Source organism: Balaenoptera borealis (assembly GCF_965194805.1).
Source record: "Balaenoptera borealis genome assembly, chromosome: 3".
Taxonomy (NCBI): Eukaryota; Metazoa; Chordata; class Mammalia; order Artiodactyla; family Balaenopteridae; genus Balaenoptera; species Balaenoptera borealis.
In genome coordinates this window covers 100,080,595-100,097,508 of record NC_138866.1, presented here as the reverse complement: position 1 = coordinate 100,097,508, position 16,914 = coordinate 100,080,595, and the positions used below count along the sequence as shown (strand labels likewise).

At 36.4% G+C, this 16,914-nt stretch overlaps 1 protein-coding gene across 8 annotated transcripts in view; it reads left to right on the top strand.

The window, feature by feature from the left end:
- The window catches only part of DMXL2 (Dmx like 2), a 149,760-nt gene that overhangs the window by 20,749 nt on the left and 112,097 nt on the right, over nucleotides 1-16,914 (top strand). For 7 of the 8 annotated variants that reach the window (XM_082387370.1, XM_082387371.1, XM_082387369.1 and 4 more), the window contains exons 2-3: nucleotides 11,365-11,490; nucleotides 14,299-14,370. In XM_082387370.1, coding sequence (XP_082243496.1) covers nucleotides 11,365-11,490; nucleotides 14,299-14,370 — 198 coding nt within the window. Of the gene's footprint in view, nucleotides 1-3,004; nucleotides 3,603-11,364; nucleotides 11,491-14,298; nucleotides 14,371-16,914 lie in introns of those variants that run through there. The other variant, XM_082387366.1, reaches the window with a different exon arrangement.

The following is a 16,914-nucleotide window of genomic DNA, read 5'->3' as shown; positions in this document are numbered from 1 at the left end:
TTCTCTAGTACATATTCTGGGTCCCATGGGATCACAGATGACTACTTTAGTAACTGTAACTTTATTATACATTTTTTTTGCCAGCTTTCTATCCTAGTGTCCTCATTGCTGCTGCTCTAATATCATGGACAATTCCATATTTTCCTTGAAGCCCTGCTCTGAATATCCCCAGTCTTCATACCAGTTTCAGTTCCAGTCAGGGCAAGGGACAGATGAACTGAAGTAAAAACAAGGTTTATTTCAGTATACACAATGAATCATCAAGGAAGGACAACTGAGCTTCAGAGTGATTAGAACTAAAAAGCTGGTAGAATAAACCGCGTTTTCTTAGAGATTTTGCATACATGTTTTTTAATGAGTTTTTTCTTATTTTCAGATATCTGATCCATTTGCTTCTCAAACTGGTGATTTCAGTTTCAAATTGCACACGGTTCTTTTTTTTTTTTTTTAATTTTATTTATTTATTTATTTATGGCTATGTTGGGTCTTCGTTTCTGTGCGAGGCTTTCTCTAGCTGCGGCAAGTGGGGGCCACTCTTCATAGCGGTGCGCGGGCCTCTCATTATCGCGGCCTCTCTTGTTGCGGAGCACAGGCTCCAGACGCGCAGGCTCAGTAATTGTGGCTCACGGGTCTAGTCGCTCCGCGGCACGCGGGATCCTCCCAGACCAGGGCTCGAACCCATGTCCCCTGCATTGGCAGGCAGACTCCCAACCACTGCGCCGCCAGGGAAGCCCCGCACACGGTTCTTAATGGCTGCCTTATCCCTGAATATGTATGACTTTTTAGCTCAGCTCTTCTTGCAAACTCTGGGATTTCTGGTTTAAATTCCCCAGAATAGACTTCAGCATAGCTCATCTTTTTCAGCTGTTAGTCACTGGTCATTATTCTGGACCCATCCTTGCCTCCTGTCAGCTTTGAGTAGGGGAAAGAGTCACAAGATATAGAACATTTAGCTGGGGTTCTATGTAAAATAGTGTACACTGGATTATTTAATCTTTTTATCAAGACTTTTTGAAGCAAATTTGTGTACACTTAACAGAATCACAGTTTAAAAGTTGAAAGGGGTCTCAGAAGTGATCTAGTCACAATCTTTCATTTGACTGATTGAGGAATTATCTGTAGAGAGACTGTGATTTGCCCATTGTTATAGTCAGTGTTAGCACCTCTAGATTCTCAAGAATGTACTCTTTCCATCATATTGCAGGATTGGAAGTTTAATTATAATTTAATAGTTTAATCATATTATTTGGGCAATATTTTTTTGAACACTGTCAGGACCATCTCCCTCAAAATATCAACATTTAGATTAAATGATCTTCTGGAAATGGCCAGTAGTTACAAAATAATTGAAAGTTGTCATAAACATTACATATTAATATTGCTACATAATATACTATTAACTTTAAAATCCTTTCAAATGGAAAATGTATTAAGAGCAAATTAAGGAACAAGATAATTAGGTACTTATTTTCTCTATATCTAATAATTTAACGTCCAAAAATCTCATTTTATTTCTTTAGATGTAGCAGTTTTAAAAAGTAGTATTTTACTTCAGTATTCTCTATGAGGCAAATTATTTTATACTCTAAGCTTTAGAGAACAAATTTGAAGCTGAAAGGTGACTCTAAGTTTTTATACGTGCTGGCCAGTCCATGGGGCTTATTGTTACCAGTATTACTATGATTTCCTTTATATATTTTTGATAATTAATACTTTGAATGGTTTATTCTTAGCACTGACATAAAATAATTATAAGAGAAGATAATTTTTGGGTTTTATTTCCAGGCCTACCTTTTAATGAGAATGCAGGCAAGCTGGAGATAGAGCTGGTTTTGTAATGGTTAATTAGAATTAATTAATTAATTATTGCATATTTTTCTTTTCAAGGTCTCATTTTCCTTTCAGATGGTACTAGTATCAGTAAATTAAAAAAACATATGTTCTTGGTTCAGGGGTATAGAAATAGGCTTAGTTTGGACTACAGGTGTCTGTTTCTTTTTATCTTAGTATTTAGAAGTTTTTTTATAGGTGCATCTTGTTAGTGAATTATCAAAATTGGCTAGCTTTTGACTAATATTAAAAATAGTTCTTGTTTAAATTTAAAGTTTTAATTTTAATTAGAGAAAGTTCTACTTTCAGATCAGTTGCTTCTCTGGGGTTGTTAGGAAGAAATTAAAACAAAAATCATTTTGTCTCTTACCCCTTAATCACAAATATGTAGTATTTTCTTCAGTTTTCTTCCTTCCTTTTTTCTGGCCATAAATTTTTGTTTTTACATGCTATTAATCTTTGTCTTATGTATCACTTAGCATACTGCTTGCAGCTTTGCTTTCTTCTACTGTTACTTATAAGTAGTCTGTTAATTTTGCATTTCCTGATGTGGGTTGTTTCTAAGAGGAACCGTCCCTTTGGTTACCACACAAGTAGTCATAGTAGATTATTTCCGACATTGCTTCACGCATCATTGGCTTACTCTGAGCTTTTTGCATAATATTTAGTTTTTGTTTGTTGTCTTGTTTATTTTAATATATAGTTTCTTTCTCATTTATTTTGCTCATTCAGCATTCTTGAATGAACTTCGAACTGTTAGAATGATTGAATCATCTCAGTAAAATGTGTTCTTAGTCGTGTGGAAGGAAGAGCTTCTTTTCAAATACTACCCTCTCGCCCTTTTCTAACTGTAGTTTAGACTTGTATCTGAATGACAGGAGGCTTATTTATTTTGGGGGGTGGTGGTAGGCAGTAATTGATAATGGTAAGGATTTGACTTTAGGTGTAGAAACTTATAGGAAGACAGATGAGGCTGATTGAATATATTGCTGATAATAAGTACTCATAGGGACTTCCCTGGTCGTCCAGTGGGTAAGACTCTGTGCTCCCAATGTAGGGGGCCAGGGTTTGATACCTGGTTGGGGAACTGGATCCCACATGCATGCCACAACTAAGATTCCGCATGCTGCAACCAAGACCCAGCACAGCCAAAAAAAAAAAAAAAAAGTACTCATTTTGTAGACTTAAATTTCATTTTGAGAACTCTCATTAAGTCCAGAATGTGTATTTTTTATGCATAAATCTGTGGTTTCCTGGTAAGCCATAAATTAGGTTTTAAAATGGTCAGTGGCTTCTTATGATCTATTTATAAAATTTTAAAAATTGGAATTGTGTATTATATTAATATACTATCTCAATTAAGAAAATGTTTTCTTTGATATGGTTGCACCTTCATATATCTTCAGGTCAGGCATTTTGTTAAAAAAAAAAAGAATTTGTTAGCTACATATGACAAAGGATAAGTTCTATGAAGAGCTCTTATAAATCACTGAGAACAACAGGGCTAAAGACCCAGTTAAGAAATGGACCAGTGGGAGTTCCCTGGCAGTCCAGTGCCTAGGACTCCCCACTTCCACTGTCAGGGGCCCAGGTTCCATCCCTGGTCGGGGAACTAAGATCTCACAAGCTGCGCTGTGTGGCAGAAAAAAACAGAAAAAGAAATGGACCAGTAATATGAATAGTCAGTTTGAAGAGAAAGAAATATAAATGGCTGATAAATATATGAAAAGATGTTCCTAATAAAAATACAAATTAAAACAAGTAGATGCCAGGTTTTGTTGGATTAGAAAGATTAAAACATTTGATAATGATCAGGATTAGTGATGAAGTGGACAAACAGGTACTTTTTTATATCTGGGGAGTATGATTTTCTTTGAAGTGTGGTCTGCTTTAGTTATTAATTCTAATCACTGACGCAGCGAGTAATGTCTTAGAATTTATTTTATGGGTATATTTCCATACATATGCATAGTGTCATATACATGAAGATGTTCATTGAAACATTTTTTACAATAGTAAAAGACTGGAAACAACCTAAACTAATTATGGCAAAGCCACACAATGGAATACTATGCAACTATTAAGAAGAATGAAGTAATTCCTTCTGTGGGATTTGGAAAGTTTTCAAGATATATTGTTAATTAAGTGGACAAGAAGTTACAGAATTGTGTATAGCGTAATCCCTTTATGTTAAAAAGAAAGATTTATATGTAGATACACTTATATGTACACTAAACATTTCAGGAGGCATTCATAGGTAACTGTTAAGTTATTGCTTCTTGGCTATGAGCGGGGACGGTCAAGGCTAAGAAGGTGACTTAATTTTCCTATATAGTTTTAAAATTTAGTACATGTGTTATTCTCTCTATAAAAAAGAATATTTTGTCATTGAAAACAAAATAAAACACCTTAAGTGGTTTATTTAGCTTTAATGGATAAGTACTATTTGAAAGTTCTAGCTTAATAAGGGATCCATTCAGCATTCAATAAGGAAACCTATTTGTCCATTTTAGAAGTTAATTTTTAATTCTGTGAGTATCATAAGCAGTTAGGGTTTTAACTAGGTGACTAAAATGAAGAGAGGGAAAGGATGTTTTCTTGGGAAATTTTTATTAATATGTGCATTGTTTTCTTGGTTGTAAAATTTTTTCATAGGTCAACACTGACCTCTTAAGACTATTTCCTTAAGGTGACTTATACAACCAAGTAATCATGAAAGCCCAGACAACCTTGTATTCTCTTTAGTTTTTTGTTTGTTTATAGAGCAGAAATCACAGCAGAAATGAAGAATTTAAATGAATTTATGTAATTAACCAATAGGATGAACAAAAATTTAAGCACTAGAAAACAATATGATAGAAGATGGTCATTATTGAAGTGTATAAAACAGTGTAAAAAGATCTAAATTTGCATGCCAGTATGTGTTTGCCTTGTGACTTAGGACTTTGATTAAATCATATGAACTTCCATTTCTTTATATTAAAGTGGGATTAATAACCAACTTCTAGGTTTACTGCAGTCTTGAAAGAAAGACTAGGGATGTGGAATGCATAGTACAATACTTATACCCAGCATGCTTTCAATAAATGGCACCTCTTTCTTGTAATTATTTTTCTAGCTTTTAATAACATGTGCCTTATATTTATATGAATCAAAACTCTCAGGGAGAGGTGGGAGTTTAACAGTAACACTCTTGGTAGAGTTTTCTTGTTAAATTAGACTATAACACCTTGTTAAATTAGTGAAACCTTTCAACATGCTTAGTACCTCTTGATTCATCAGTGCTATTCTTTTTAAAATTTAGACACATCTGTCAACAGTTGTCAGTGATCTCAAACTTTGACCCTGTATCTACCAGGATGTTAAAGCATCCAACTACTCCATAGAAAATTCCAGTATAATGTATTCATACTCTGTATTCTTATAGGAAAGATCATGTTTGTGTAAGATTTATTACTCAGCCATAAAAAGAAACAAAATTGAGTTATTTGTAGTGAGGTGGATGGACCTAGAGTCTGTCATACAGAGTGAAGTAAGTCAGAAAGAGAAAAACAAATACCGTATGCTAACACATATATATGGAATCTAAAAAAAAAAAAAGGTTCTGATGAACCCAGGGGCAAGACAGGCATAAAAACTCAGATGTAGAGAATGGACTTGAGGACATGGGGAGGGGGAAGGGTAAGCTGGGACGAAATGAGAGAGTAGCATATATACACTACCAAATGTAAAATAGATAGCTAGTGGGAAGCAGCTACATAGCATAGGGAGATCGGCTTGGTGCTTTGTGACCACCTAGGGGGGTGGGATAGGGAGGGTGGGAGGGAGACGCAACAGAGAGGGGATATGGGGCTATATGTATAGTTGATTAACTTTGTTATACAGCAGAAACTAACACAACATTGTAAAGCAATTATACTCCAATAAAGATGTTTAAAAAAATAGGAAAAATAAATTTAAAAAAATTGGGAATTCCCTGGTGGTCCAGTGGTTAGGACTTGGCACTTTCACTGCTCAGGGCCTGGGTTCAGTCCCTTGTAGGGAAACTAAGATCCCATAAGCTGCAAGTCGTGGCCAAAAAAATAAAAATTTCTCTACTTTACACTTTAATTTATCTAAGACTTAAGGGAAGTCTGAGAAATTAGAACAGTGTTTGGGATATGAGTATTACTTATTTGAATTTTTGAAAATAATGTAGTCAAGGCAATTCGTATATATAAAACTGAGGTTAGAGAAGACTGAGTGTGTTATGCCTATTCACCTACACTTAATCATTGTTCAGAATGACATTGAACCCTCTAGAGAAGGCAACAGTATTTTATTATTGTCACGATAGTGTGTTAATTCAGAGGATTTTATGGCTTTAGAAAATGATACTTAACTTTTTTTCAAGTGTAACATTTTAATAAGGTAAAAGAAGAGGGTCACTTGTTTTTCAGCCTCAGCTAATTGACAGGACTCTCCTAATGATATTTTGGATATCACAACTAAAAACATAGAATCTTGGTAATAACAAATACTCAGGTTTTTAGCTCCCATATAATAATTTTGGGATAACACACTTTGTCTAAGGAAGAGATTCTTTAAGACAAACTAATGAGATCTATGGACCCAGTGAAAATTAGCACATTCACATGGCTTTAAATATAATTTCCAGGATTTCAAAGACCTCCTGAGACCATCTGTGATTCACACCCACTAGGCTCAGGTTGAAAACTTCAATCAGGTTGGAAACTTAGTTTCAGTGCTCAAAGTAGAGACTAGTTTTCTCTTTCCTAACAGGATGGATTCAGTCTCCAAAAGTAAGGTTAAAACAAGTGAGGGTTAAAGCATGTCTTTGCCTTTAGAACTTGTGCTACACAATTATCTCTTAGTTATAAATTGTCAGCTAGCTGTTAATTCTTCATCATAAGGACAGTTCAGTCCTTCCATAAAAAAAACTCCCACGTGAATAGAAGGAAAGGATGTTTTTCTAAGATTCTTCCTTTTTTCTTGGACTTCATCTCTGCGTTTGGGCCAATACCATATCCTTGACTTTGAGAAATATTTTATATACCTCAGTACTGTTATTAGTGCAGGACACTGGTGTATGGTGCTATGGCATAGGGGTGGTTCTCCCAGGAACCCAAGGGAAGAACTTGGTTAAGGGATTTCATTTGTTCCAGAAAGGGCTTAGTGCCCTTTTTCCTGCTTCCCTGTAGCCTCTCTACCACATGTGGAGTAGTTAGTTTATACTCAGCCAAGTCAGAGATATTTATTTACCTAGTACAAAGGAGCCCACATCCTGTACTCTCTGGCATCATTTTAGTATTTGCTTGTAGTCTCAGTGAGCGCCCGCTTTTCCTTCTGCACTATAAATTTTTCTGGTAAAATTGAATTCTGAAAAAGAGGAATGAAACAAATTGCTTTTGACCTAAAATTGAAAGAATGGAAATCTCTTGAGTAATTACAGATTTTGTATAAACCTTCTCAGCTACTGGTCTTTACTCTGAGCTAGATGCTGTGGGAAATTGTACTTGGGATTACAAATATGAACATGGGCCTTTTAGTGCTAATAAGACATCTTAGTGGAGTTGGGGTGATGCAATGGAAAGAGCAGGAGCTTTACTATGAAGCAAATGAATCCTCACTCTGTGAACTTGGGCGAGTTACTTACCCTTTCTGGGCCTCAGTTTCTTCACCTTTACAAGGGGGCCTGTGAAGATATGATATTCATAAAGACCCTAGCAGACTGCCTGATCATAGAAGGTATTCAATAAATGCTAAATTGTTAAGGAAGGCTTTGATAGATTCTCTTCTGGTAGGTCTTCTAAATCCATGATGCTGTTAGACTGGAAGATAAGCCAAAATATCCTTCTCTTTCCTTGTATAGCTACCATCATAAACTTGGCCAAATTATTAGCTTGTATCAGCTGTCTGAGCTCCATGTTCTTTGACCAAGTTTCCAGGTACATAGACTTCTGGAGCCAGAAATTAGGAAGATTTTGAATCATTTATTTGTTATACAGATATCTGTATCTATTGAGGGCTGCGTGCATGCTGGGTGCTGGGACTACAGTGGTAAACAAGAACATGGTCCTTGCTCTGATGGACCTCTCAGTGTAGTAGGAACCAGACACACACACACACATGTATATAAATCATTAAAATCTTATGCGCCTTCAGTTATAGAATGCATGTGATTCAGTACTGACTGATCATGAGTCCCCTGTTCTTGCACACTTGGGGTTATATGTATTTTAGACTCTTTAGAGAAAGGTGAAGAATAATAATATTCAACTTCTGTACTTTTCCAACGCTTTGTGTGCAGTAATTTACGGGGTTCCGTTCTAGCCATGACCATGGATGTTATATAAAAGAGTAGGTATTGCCTAGGTGTGGTTCCACAGGATGCTAGTGCCACACATTATTGTTCTGTTATGATGGTAATTACTAGTTTGATAAGGGATTTGAGACCATTTTAGACCAATGGTCTCTAAACTTTTGGTAACTGCATAGTATTCTACTCGATGGATATTCAGTAACTTATTTAACCACTTCCCTACTGATAGATGGTATGATTATTTTCAGTTTTTGCTGCTTAAAATAATGAGGCAGTGAATGTCCTCTATATATTTTGGCAAGCTTTGCTAGTATGCTTATAGTAAAATAGGGACTTGTCAATCAAAGGATATATTGTATTTAAAATTTTGATAGATATTGCCAAATTCTGTTATCCATGAAGATTCTGATTTAGTAAGTCTGGGGTGGGACCACGCAATCTGTATGTTTAACAAGTTCCCTAGGTGATTTTGATGCAGCCAGGTTTGAGAACTATTGCATTTCAGAAAAATTGCAAGATTCCCTACTTCTAAGGAGCATGGTACACGTCCTCTGGCAAAGGTCGGGCAATTATGGCTATCTAGGGAGGAGTAAAAATCCTCTTCAGTGACTGAGCAGTAAGAGCCTATGTCTAGAGCAGCTGTTGCTGGGGATGGCCCATCTTTAGAGAAGCAAGTGTGCTAATACTTATCTGAAATATTTTATGTCTCTTTGACATGTAACGTAGGGGAAAAGAACATAAGAATTGTAAGGACCTGAGTTTGAACATTTTCCACTTACTAACTGTATAATCTTGGGCAAATAAATGAACTTGAATCTTTCTTTATGTAATGATAATGATACTCTCTTCCTCTCAGGTTTGTTGCAAAGATGAAAGGGGGAGTGATTTAACTTTTATTTATTTATTTATTTTTTTGCTGCTTTGGGTCTTCGTCGCTGCGCACGGGCTTTCTCTAGTTACGGCGAGCGGGGGCTACTCTTGGTTGCGGTGCGCAGGCTTCTCATTGCGGTGGCTTCTCTTGTTGCAGAGCACGGGCTCTAGGTGCATGGGCTTCAGTAGTTGCAGCATGTGGGCTTCAGTAGTTGCGGTGCATGAGCTCAGTAGTTGTGGCTCGCGGGCTCTAGAGCGCAGGCTCAGTAGTTGTGGTGCATGCACGGGCTTAGTTGCTCCGCAGCATGTGGGATCTTCCTACACCAGGGCTCGAGCCCGTGTCCCCTGCATTGGCAGGCAGATTCTTAACCACTGTGCCACCAGGGAAGTCCCGATTTAACGTTCATTGAGTACCTTTTGTCTTTGCCAGTAACTTATAGATATCTCTCTGTCATGGGCAGTTTGTCATTTAGTTGTGATTGGTAATTCACCTGGTTGTCTCCCCATTAGACTCACTGGGACCACATCTTGTGTTTTTGTATTCCCAGTTGCTAGCCCACACTTGGGACACCATGCACTGTTTTGTGTCTTTAATGAGTGACGTGTGCTAAGCACTATGTAAATAGATTTTCTATCATAAGAAATAAGTATTATTTCTTCCATTCTACCACAAGGAAATGCTCAGAGAGCTTAAGTAACTTGCTTAAGATCCCATAGTACTGCAGAACCAACACTGAAAACCCTGCGTGTGGTGATTCCAAACTAGGTAAAGTTTTGCTCTTACCAAAAATCTGCTTTGCTGAGATAATGCTATAAAGCACTTTGGAAATTGTGAAATGTTTAAGGGTAAGATTATTTTTGTTATTTTGATAATAAAAGTGTAAAGGTTAGCATGGTGACACAAATATTTCTTCTACCTACACTCAGGATTCCCATTCAGTTTACCTTTCTTGAATGCATAGTATAGCATATCTGCTTTGTCTATGAGAGTATAAGTGGTTATTTCCTCCTGGGAGTGATTTTTTTCCCCATAGTTCCTTTGCTGAAAATTCTGTCTTTGTTTTTCATTTGGGGGACTTTCTGGTATATGCAGACACATGAGTTGAAGATAGTTTATAGTAGTTAGAGCAGGATTTTGGCAACACTGGAAGTTTCAGTAACCAGTAGAAGTAGTGTCGGTCTTCCTCTCTGGTCTTTATCTTCAGTTCCCTCTTTCATTACCAGCCGTATGTGGACCTCACTGGATTAGCTGTCATCACATGTCAGCCCTGGCTACTGGATATCTGTATTTTGTAGGACATGACCATATTGCTTAAGGCTGTAGAAATAGTGGGAAAAAAAATACCACCTCATAAGCTTTATGTTGCTTTTTATGGGGCTTTTTCATTTGGGAATTACATTGTTAGGTTGTTTTGAATATTTAATCATAAGTTGAGTTTGGAAGAAAAAGAAAAATGTCCCCACCCTCTGCCCCTTATGTCATCATAAAATTCACAAAGTTGCAAAACAGGAATAGCATACACCAAGAAGTGTGGCAATAGGAAGAAATATGTGGTTTTGCTCATTATAGTTCTTTTGAACAAGGGAATTTTCCAGGAACTTGACTTTGTGTTTTATTTTATTTTCCAGACCAAATACTTGTCACATTTTATATAAATCAGTTTATTTTTTATTTTGTTTAGCGTGTGTGTGTGTGTGTGTGTGTAACCACTTTGGATTGGTTTCCTCTCTCTGTCTCTCTGTCGTTCTCTCCTGCCTGGTAAGGTTGAGGGGAGGGGGCAGGCAGGCTGGCTTCGTTATGGATTCACTTCGGCAGTTGAGTTTGTTTAGCATTTGCCTTAGTGCATGTAATTCTGCCTCAGGGGTTCATGTCTATTTAACAAGCTCTTTAAGCCATGTGGAATTGTGTTGGAAAATGCATCTGATTTCTATCTTGATCTTCCTCAAGCCTGGTTTGAACCCTGGGAATGTAATTGCAGCCTTCAATACCTTATTGCTTTCAGATGGAGGTTTTATTCTTTAGGGTTTACTGAGATGAGCTTCAGAGAGAAATTCTAAACCGAAAGATTTATGAGGGATGGAGGCAATAGTGTTTAAGACCTGGAAGAACCCTTTTCCTGTTAGTAGCAGTTGTTGAGTGATAATGCATGGTGTGTCGTCACCCCATGTTTTTGGTGTGACTTTTAATGTTCTGATTTGGAAATTGACATTTTTAATATTCTTACATTAACTATTTTTGTAAAATTTGTCACAGTATCCTTTGCAATAGCAGCAAAAACTAAGATAAACTAAAATAATTCACAAATTACATATCTTACATAATGTAAAACTTTTCTTTTTAGGCATATGGATCGGGCTGTGATATTGTTATTTTGGCAAATGACTTTGAATGTGTGCAGATCATTCCTGGTGCTAAGCATGGAAACATCCAAGTCAGCTGTGTGGAGTGTTCTAACCAACATGGAAGAGTAAGGGATTTATTTACTTTACTAAATGTCATCTTTTAATGTATTTAACAATCTCAGAGAGTATTCTTATGCTTTTATACAAGGCTTGCCTACAATTTCTAATTATGTATTATACCTTGCTTAGACGGCTGTTAATAGGAGTGGGTAAAATGATAGGTTGTGTACAAATTTTAAAGAGCCATTAAGCTGATAAGTGATAATTAATTGTTCTACCTGTATATACTGTCTTAAAAGATTTGTAGGCTTCACATTCCTGAGTGTACTAATATTCTGCCAGTTGATAGTTCTAGCAGCTATTAAGCCAGTAGCAGGGAAGTAAACTTTTATCTTCTATATCTAGCATACCTTATCTCTCCCAAATTACAATAACATCAAATTTTTATCAAGAAATGTAGCAAGTTGTTAGCATCTAATATAATATTTGTCATGTAACTGATGCTTTGTAAAGTTTCTGTTAATTTAATGAAACTTTATTTGTTGTTTGAAGAATGTTAAAGTTCATTCACTCAGACTCTAAACAGAGGATTTATTTTAAAATAATTCAAGTTTCATCATATGTTCCTCTCCCCCAAAATTTCACACATAATATACATCAAATTTTATTATATGTTAAGTAAATATAGCATATTTGTTGTATATTTTAGCAATTCATTAAGGCCAATGTTGTGTAGCAGAGTTAAATGTTTCTATGGGAATATAAGAATGATATTTTTCCTGTAATAATTGTAATAATTTAAACAGTTTTAGTGTTCTAAAAATTGTTCTTTACTAAGTAATAATAAATTTTATCAAGGATATGTTAAATTGGAATATTCATGGTAATAAATAGTAATCATGCAAATTTATGCCAAATAATAAATTGTGATATTATATCATTTCTACTGTCCTACCCTGCTGTTTGTATTAAGCTTTAATATTTGGGTAAATGTGCCACTATATGACAATCCAATGATAAAATTGACATAGTATTGAAACACTGAATTTTCTGGTGTTTTCTGATGCTTGTTTCTTGCTTTTCTGAATTTTTTCCCCAGTTGTTTTCCCTAAGTATTGCTTACTCTTTAGAAAACACTCAGAGTGTCAGATTTCTCTCATTAATTTTTCATTGCTCATCTCCCTATTCCAAGCATGGTAGCTTTAAACCTGCTTAGAGTTGTTACGATAGTTGTCAGAGATGCATTTTAAAAAATTATGTGCTGGTGATGATCACAATAAACAGATACTCTGGGAGCAAAATTTTTGTTTTTGTTTTTATTTTTTTTTTAAATATAGAAGCCCTTGGTTTTCATAACCATGTTTTTACTTTTTCTAACCTGGTTGAAGGTAAAGAAGCCCAAATTGTGACATCTCTGATTCACTGTCTTTTATTGCCATCTTCTTTTATTTCATTTATCCCCAGTCCTTGTGATGACTACTTTCAGATTTATGACTTTGTATTAACCAGTTATAATCATTCGTTCATTCATTCATTGACATGTTGAATGTGATCATTCATAACACTTTTTACCTAAGTGTTACCATAGCCAGGCATTTTAAGTAACTCTCCCCCTACCATTGTGGAGTAAAAGCTTTTTCTTGGAAAGAAAGTTAGATATTAAATAACAATTAAAATCACTTTTTTGGGGACTTCCCTGATGGTCCAGTGCGTAAGGCTCCGCGCTCCCAATGCAGGGGTTCCAGGCTCGGTCCCTGTTCGGGGAACTAGATCCCACAAGCGTGCTGCAACTAAGAAGTCCGCATACTGCAACTAAGGATCCTACATGCCGCAACTAAATATGCCTCAACGAAGATCCTGCATGGTGCAGCTAAGACCTGGCACAGCCAAAATAAATAAATATTTTAAAATGAATAAATAAATAAATAAATAAATAAATACACTCTGAGTGACTATAGATACTAAAAATAAATAAATAAATAAATAAATAAATAAATAAATAAATAAAATCACTTCTTTTGCATTAGAGTGCCCTGAAATCACAGTAGACCTTTTCGGCTTGCCTTAAAAGCATGTATACCTAATTTAGCTTTATAGGTTAACCCATAGACCTAGAGGTGTGAGAAGAGATGGTTTTTGGTCTGTTCCCTGTAGTTGTTTCCCTCTTGCCAAGAGGAGGATAAACTGGGAACTGGCTTTCAAGGGATTATTGGAAAACAGGCTCTGGTAAGCTCCTAGGAACGGAGGAATTTGTGTTTCTTCTCATCAGGTATGTGACCTGGAGCAAAGTCCTCTTGGCCCCCAAACCCCTAGCTTAAGTCCACTAGAGATGTCTATATCAGCTGTTTCTCCTCCAGTTGCAGTGGATGTCTCTCTGGTTTCTCCTTAGTCCATTTTCTCTATTCCTCCTTCTACATGGTGTTCCCAATTGGTATTTTTTGTTTGATGGTATAGTTAATGGCATTTTATTTGATATATTTTTAAAACCTGTTGCTCTTTGACGTCTTTTTCTACTTCTCATGGTTTTTATATTATTTTCACTAGATTGTAAAGTTTCTGACAGATGTACCATTGAAATGTGTCTTCGTTAATAAAAGTTATTTCTGTATTTAAAAATGAAATTTTTATAGGAAAGGGTGATTTCTTTGAATAGGTCAACCTTGTATTTGATATGGAAAATAAAGCCTGCTGAATTTTTGATAAGAGAAGAGATTCTTAAATCCAGTACTTTTCCAGTTATATTTATGGAAGGGAAAAAACCATAAATACTGTATTGGGATTGTATGTAATCAGTTTATACATTATTGTGAAAAGGAAGTTTCCTTTATTTTCTCTTTTCCTTAAATATTAATGCTCTGTTCATTCTTTTTTAGGTTGCAGCTTCATATGGTAATGCTGTTTGTATTTTTGAGCCCTTGGGCATAAATTCTCATAAGAGAAATTGTGTAAGTATTAAATGGTAGTAGAAAAGTTTTATAATTGAGTTTGGAATCCTGTTGACAGCAATAAAGAGCTCCTTAGGAGCTGGTGCTGAAGGTGGTCTGGAATATCAGTGTGAAGTTAGTCTGGTGCTTTATGGTAAGGTCTTTTACATTCACTAGGAATATATCCCTAGGCCTTTTAGAAAATCAGTTTCCTAGGATATTGCTTATTGAGATTTGCCTTGTTAATTGGGATCTACCCCAGGTGAACTCCTGTTGTTTCTTATCTAGATTACTAGACTAGTCTCCTGTCTAATATCTATCCCCTTGTCCTTTCTCTGTTCTCAGCAGAGTAGATCATGACACTTCTCTGCTAAGAACTCTAATGGCTCCATACTTCTCTCACATTTAAAGCCAAAAAGCCTTAGAATGGACTACAGCCCTTCTTCCTCCACCCCCGCCTTGCCCCCGCACCTGCACCCATTTATTACCTCTCAGAGCTCATCTACTATTTTTGTCCTCTCTGGTCACTCCAGCCACACTGGCATTTTCACTGTTCTTTGGATAGTCGCCCTCTCATCTTTGAGCCTTTGCATTGGTTGTTCTTTTGTCTGGAATGTCCTTCTTTCTCTAGATAGCTCCAGGGCCAGTTCCTACAGATCCTTTAAATTTTTGCTTAGTAATACCTTCTCAATGAGTAATACCTTCTCAATTGCCTTGACCGCCCTTACCTTTTTTAAAAAAAATAATTATTTTCCTTAATTTTTTTTTTTGGCTGTGTTGGGTCTTAGTTGCGGCACACGGGATCTTTGTTGAGGCATGCGGGATCTTTTCGTTATGGTGTGTGGTCTGCTCGGGTTTCTCTCTGTTTGCAGTGTGAGGGCTTCTCTCTAGTTGTGGTGTACGGGTTTTCTCTCTCTAGTTGGGGTGAGCGGGCGGGCTCTGTAGATTGCGGCACACGGGCTCTCTCTTTGAGGCAGGCGGGCTAAGTTGCCCCGAGGCATGTGGGATGTTAGTTCCCCCACCAGGGATCGAATCTGCATCCCCTGCATTGGAAGGCGGATTCTTTACCACTGGGCCACCAGGGAAGTCCCTTGAACACCCTTTTAAAAATTGCCACTTGGTTCTCCCACCTTCCTTCTAACCCACCTATCCTTCTATTTTTAAACCTTTTTCAATAGAGCACTTATCTTGTTTATTTATTTATAGATTACTATTTAGAATGTAAGCTCCATGAGGGTAGGGAGCTTTGTTTCTTTTGTTCACTGATGCATCTCAAGTACTAGAACAGTATCTGGAACATAACAGGTACTTCTAAATATTTGAATGAAGGAGTTAGGAGGTTAGGTAAACTCACTGGGTGCTGAATTATATTTTGTCTTACTTAATATTCAGAAAATCCAATATGGTTAGAAAAATTTTTAAATTTTAAAATTACTACATGCATTAGAACTCCACCATCACTCACAAATAGTTAAAACTGCCAGTGTGAAATCTGAACGCCAAGATTTCACCTCTTGACATATTTACCAGTAATTAAAAAAAAATTGTATTCTTAACTGCAGTAAGTAAGTGGTTTTGATATTTTTCATTAAATGTATGTATATGAATATTTTTTTTACATTTCCCCCCAGAAGTACAAATTATATCATAGTCTCTTCCCTATGATAATATTATGAAATGCATATTAAATTTTCAGAGTACTTAAGAGTCATCAAGAGTACATATTTAAAAATTCAGGGGCTTCCCTGGAGGCACAGTGGTTAAGAATCTGCCTGACAATGCAGGGGACACGGGTTCGAGCCTTGATCCGGGAAGATCCCACATGCCGCAGAGCAACTAAGCCTGTGTGCCACAACTACTGAGCCTGCGCTCTAGAGCCTGTGTGCCACAACTACCGAGCCTGTGCTCTAGAGCCCACGAGCCACAACTACTGAAGCCTGCATGCCTAGAGCCCATGCTCCGCAACAAGAGAAGCCACCGCAATGAGAAGCCCTCACACCGCAACGAAGAGTAGCCCCGACTCGCCACAATAGAGAAAGCCTATGCGCAGTAACGAAGACCCAATGCAGCCAAAACTAAATAAATAAAATAAATAAATTTATAGAAAAAAATTCAGATTCCATAAATAAGTGATACAAATGAACTTATTTACAAAACAGAAACAGATTTACCGACTTCGCAAACAAACTTATGGTTACCAAAGGGGAAAGGTGGGAGGGATAAATGAGGAGTTTGGGATTAACATATACACGCTACTATATATAAAGTAGATAATCAACAAGGACCTACTATATAGCACAGGGAACTCTACTCAATACTCTGTAATAACCTATATGGGAAAAAAATCTGAAAAAGAATAGATGTATGTATATGTTTAACTAATTCACTTTGTTGTACACCCGAAACTAACACAACATTGTAAATAACTATACTCCAGTATAAAATAAAAATTACATTTAAAAAAAATGGAAAAAAAAAAATCAGATTCCAGACCTCACTCCCCAAATTTCTGCAATGTAATTGGTCCACAGATTACACTCTGAGAAGCACTAATGGAAAGAATAT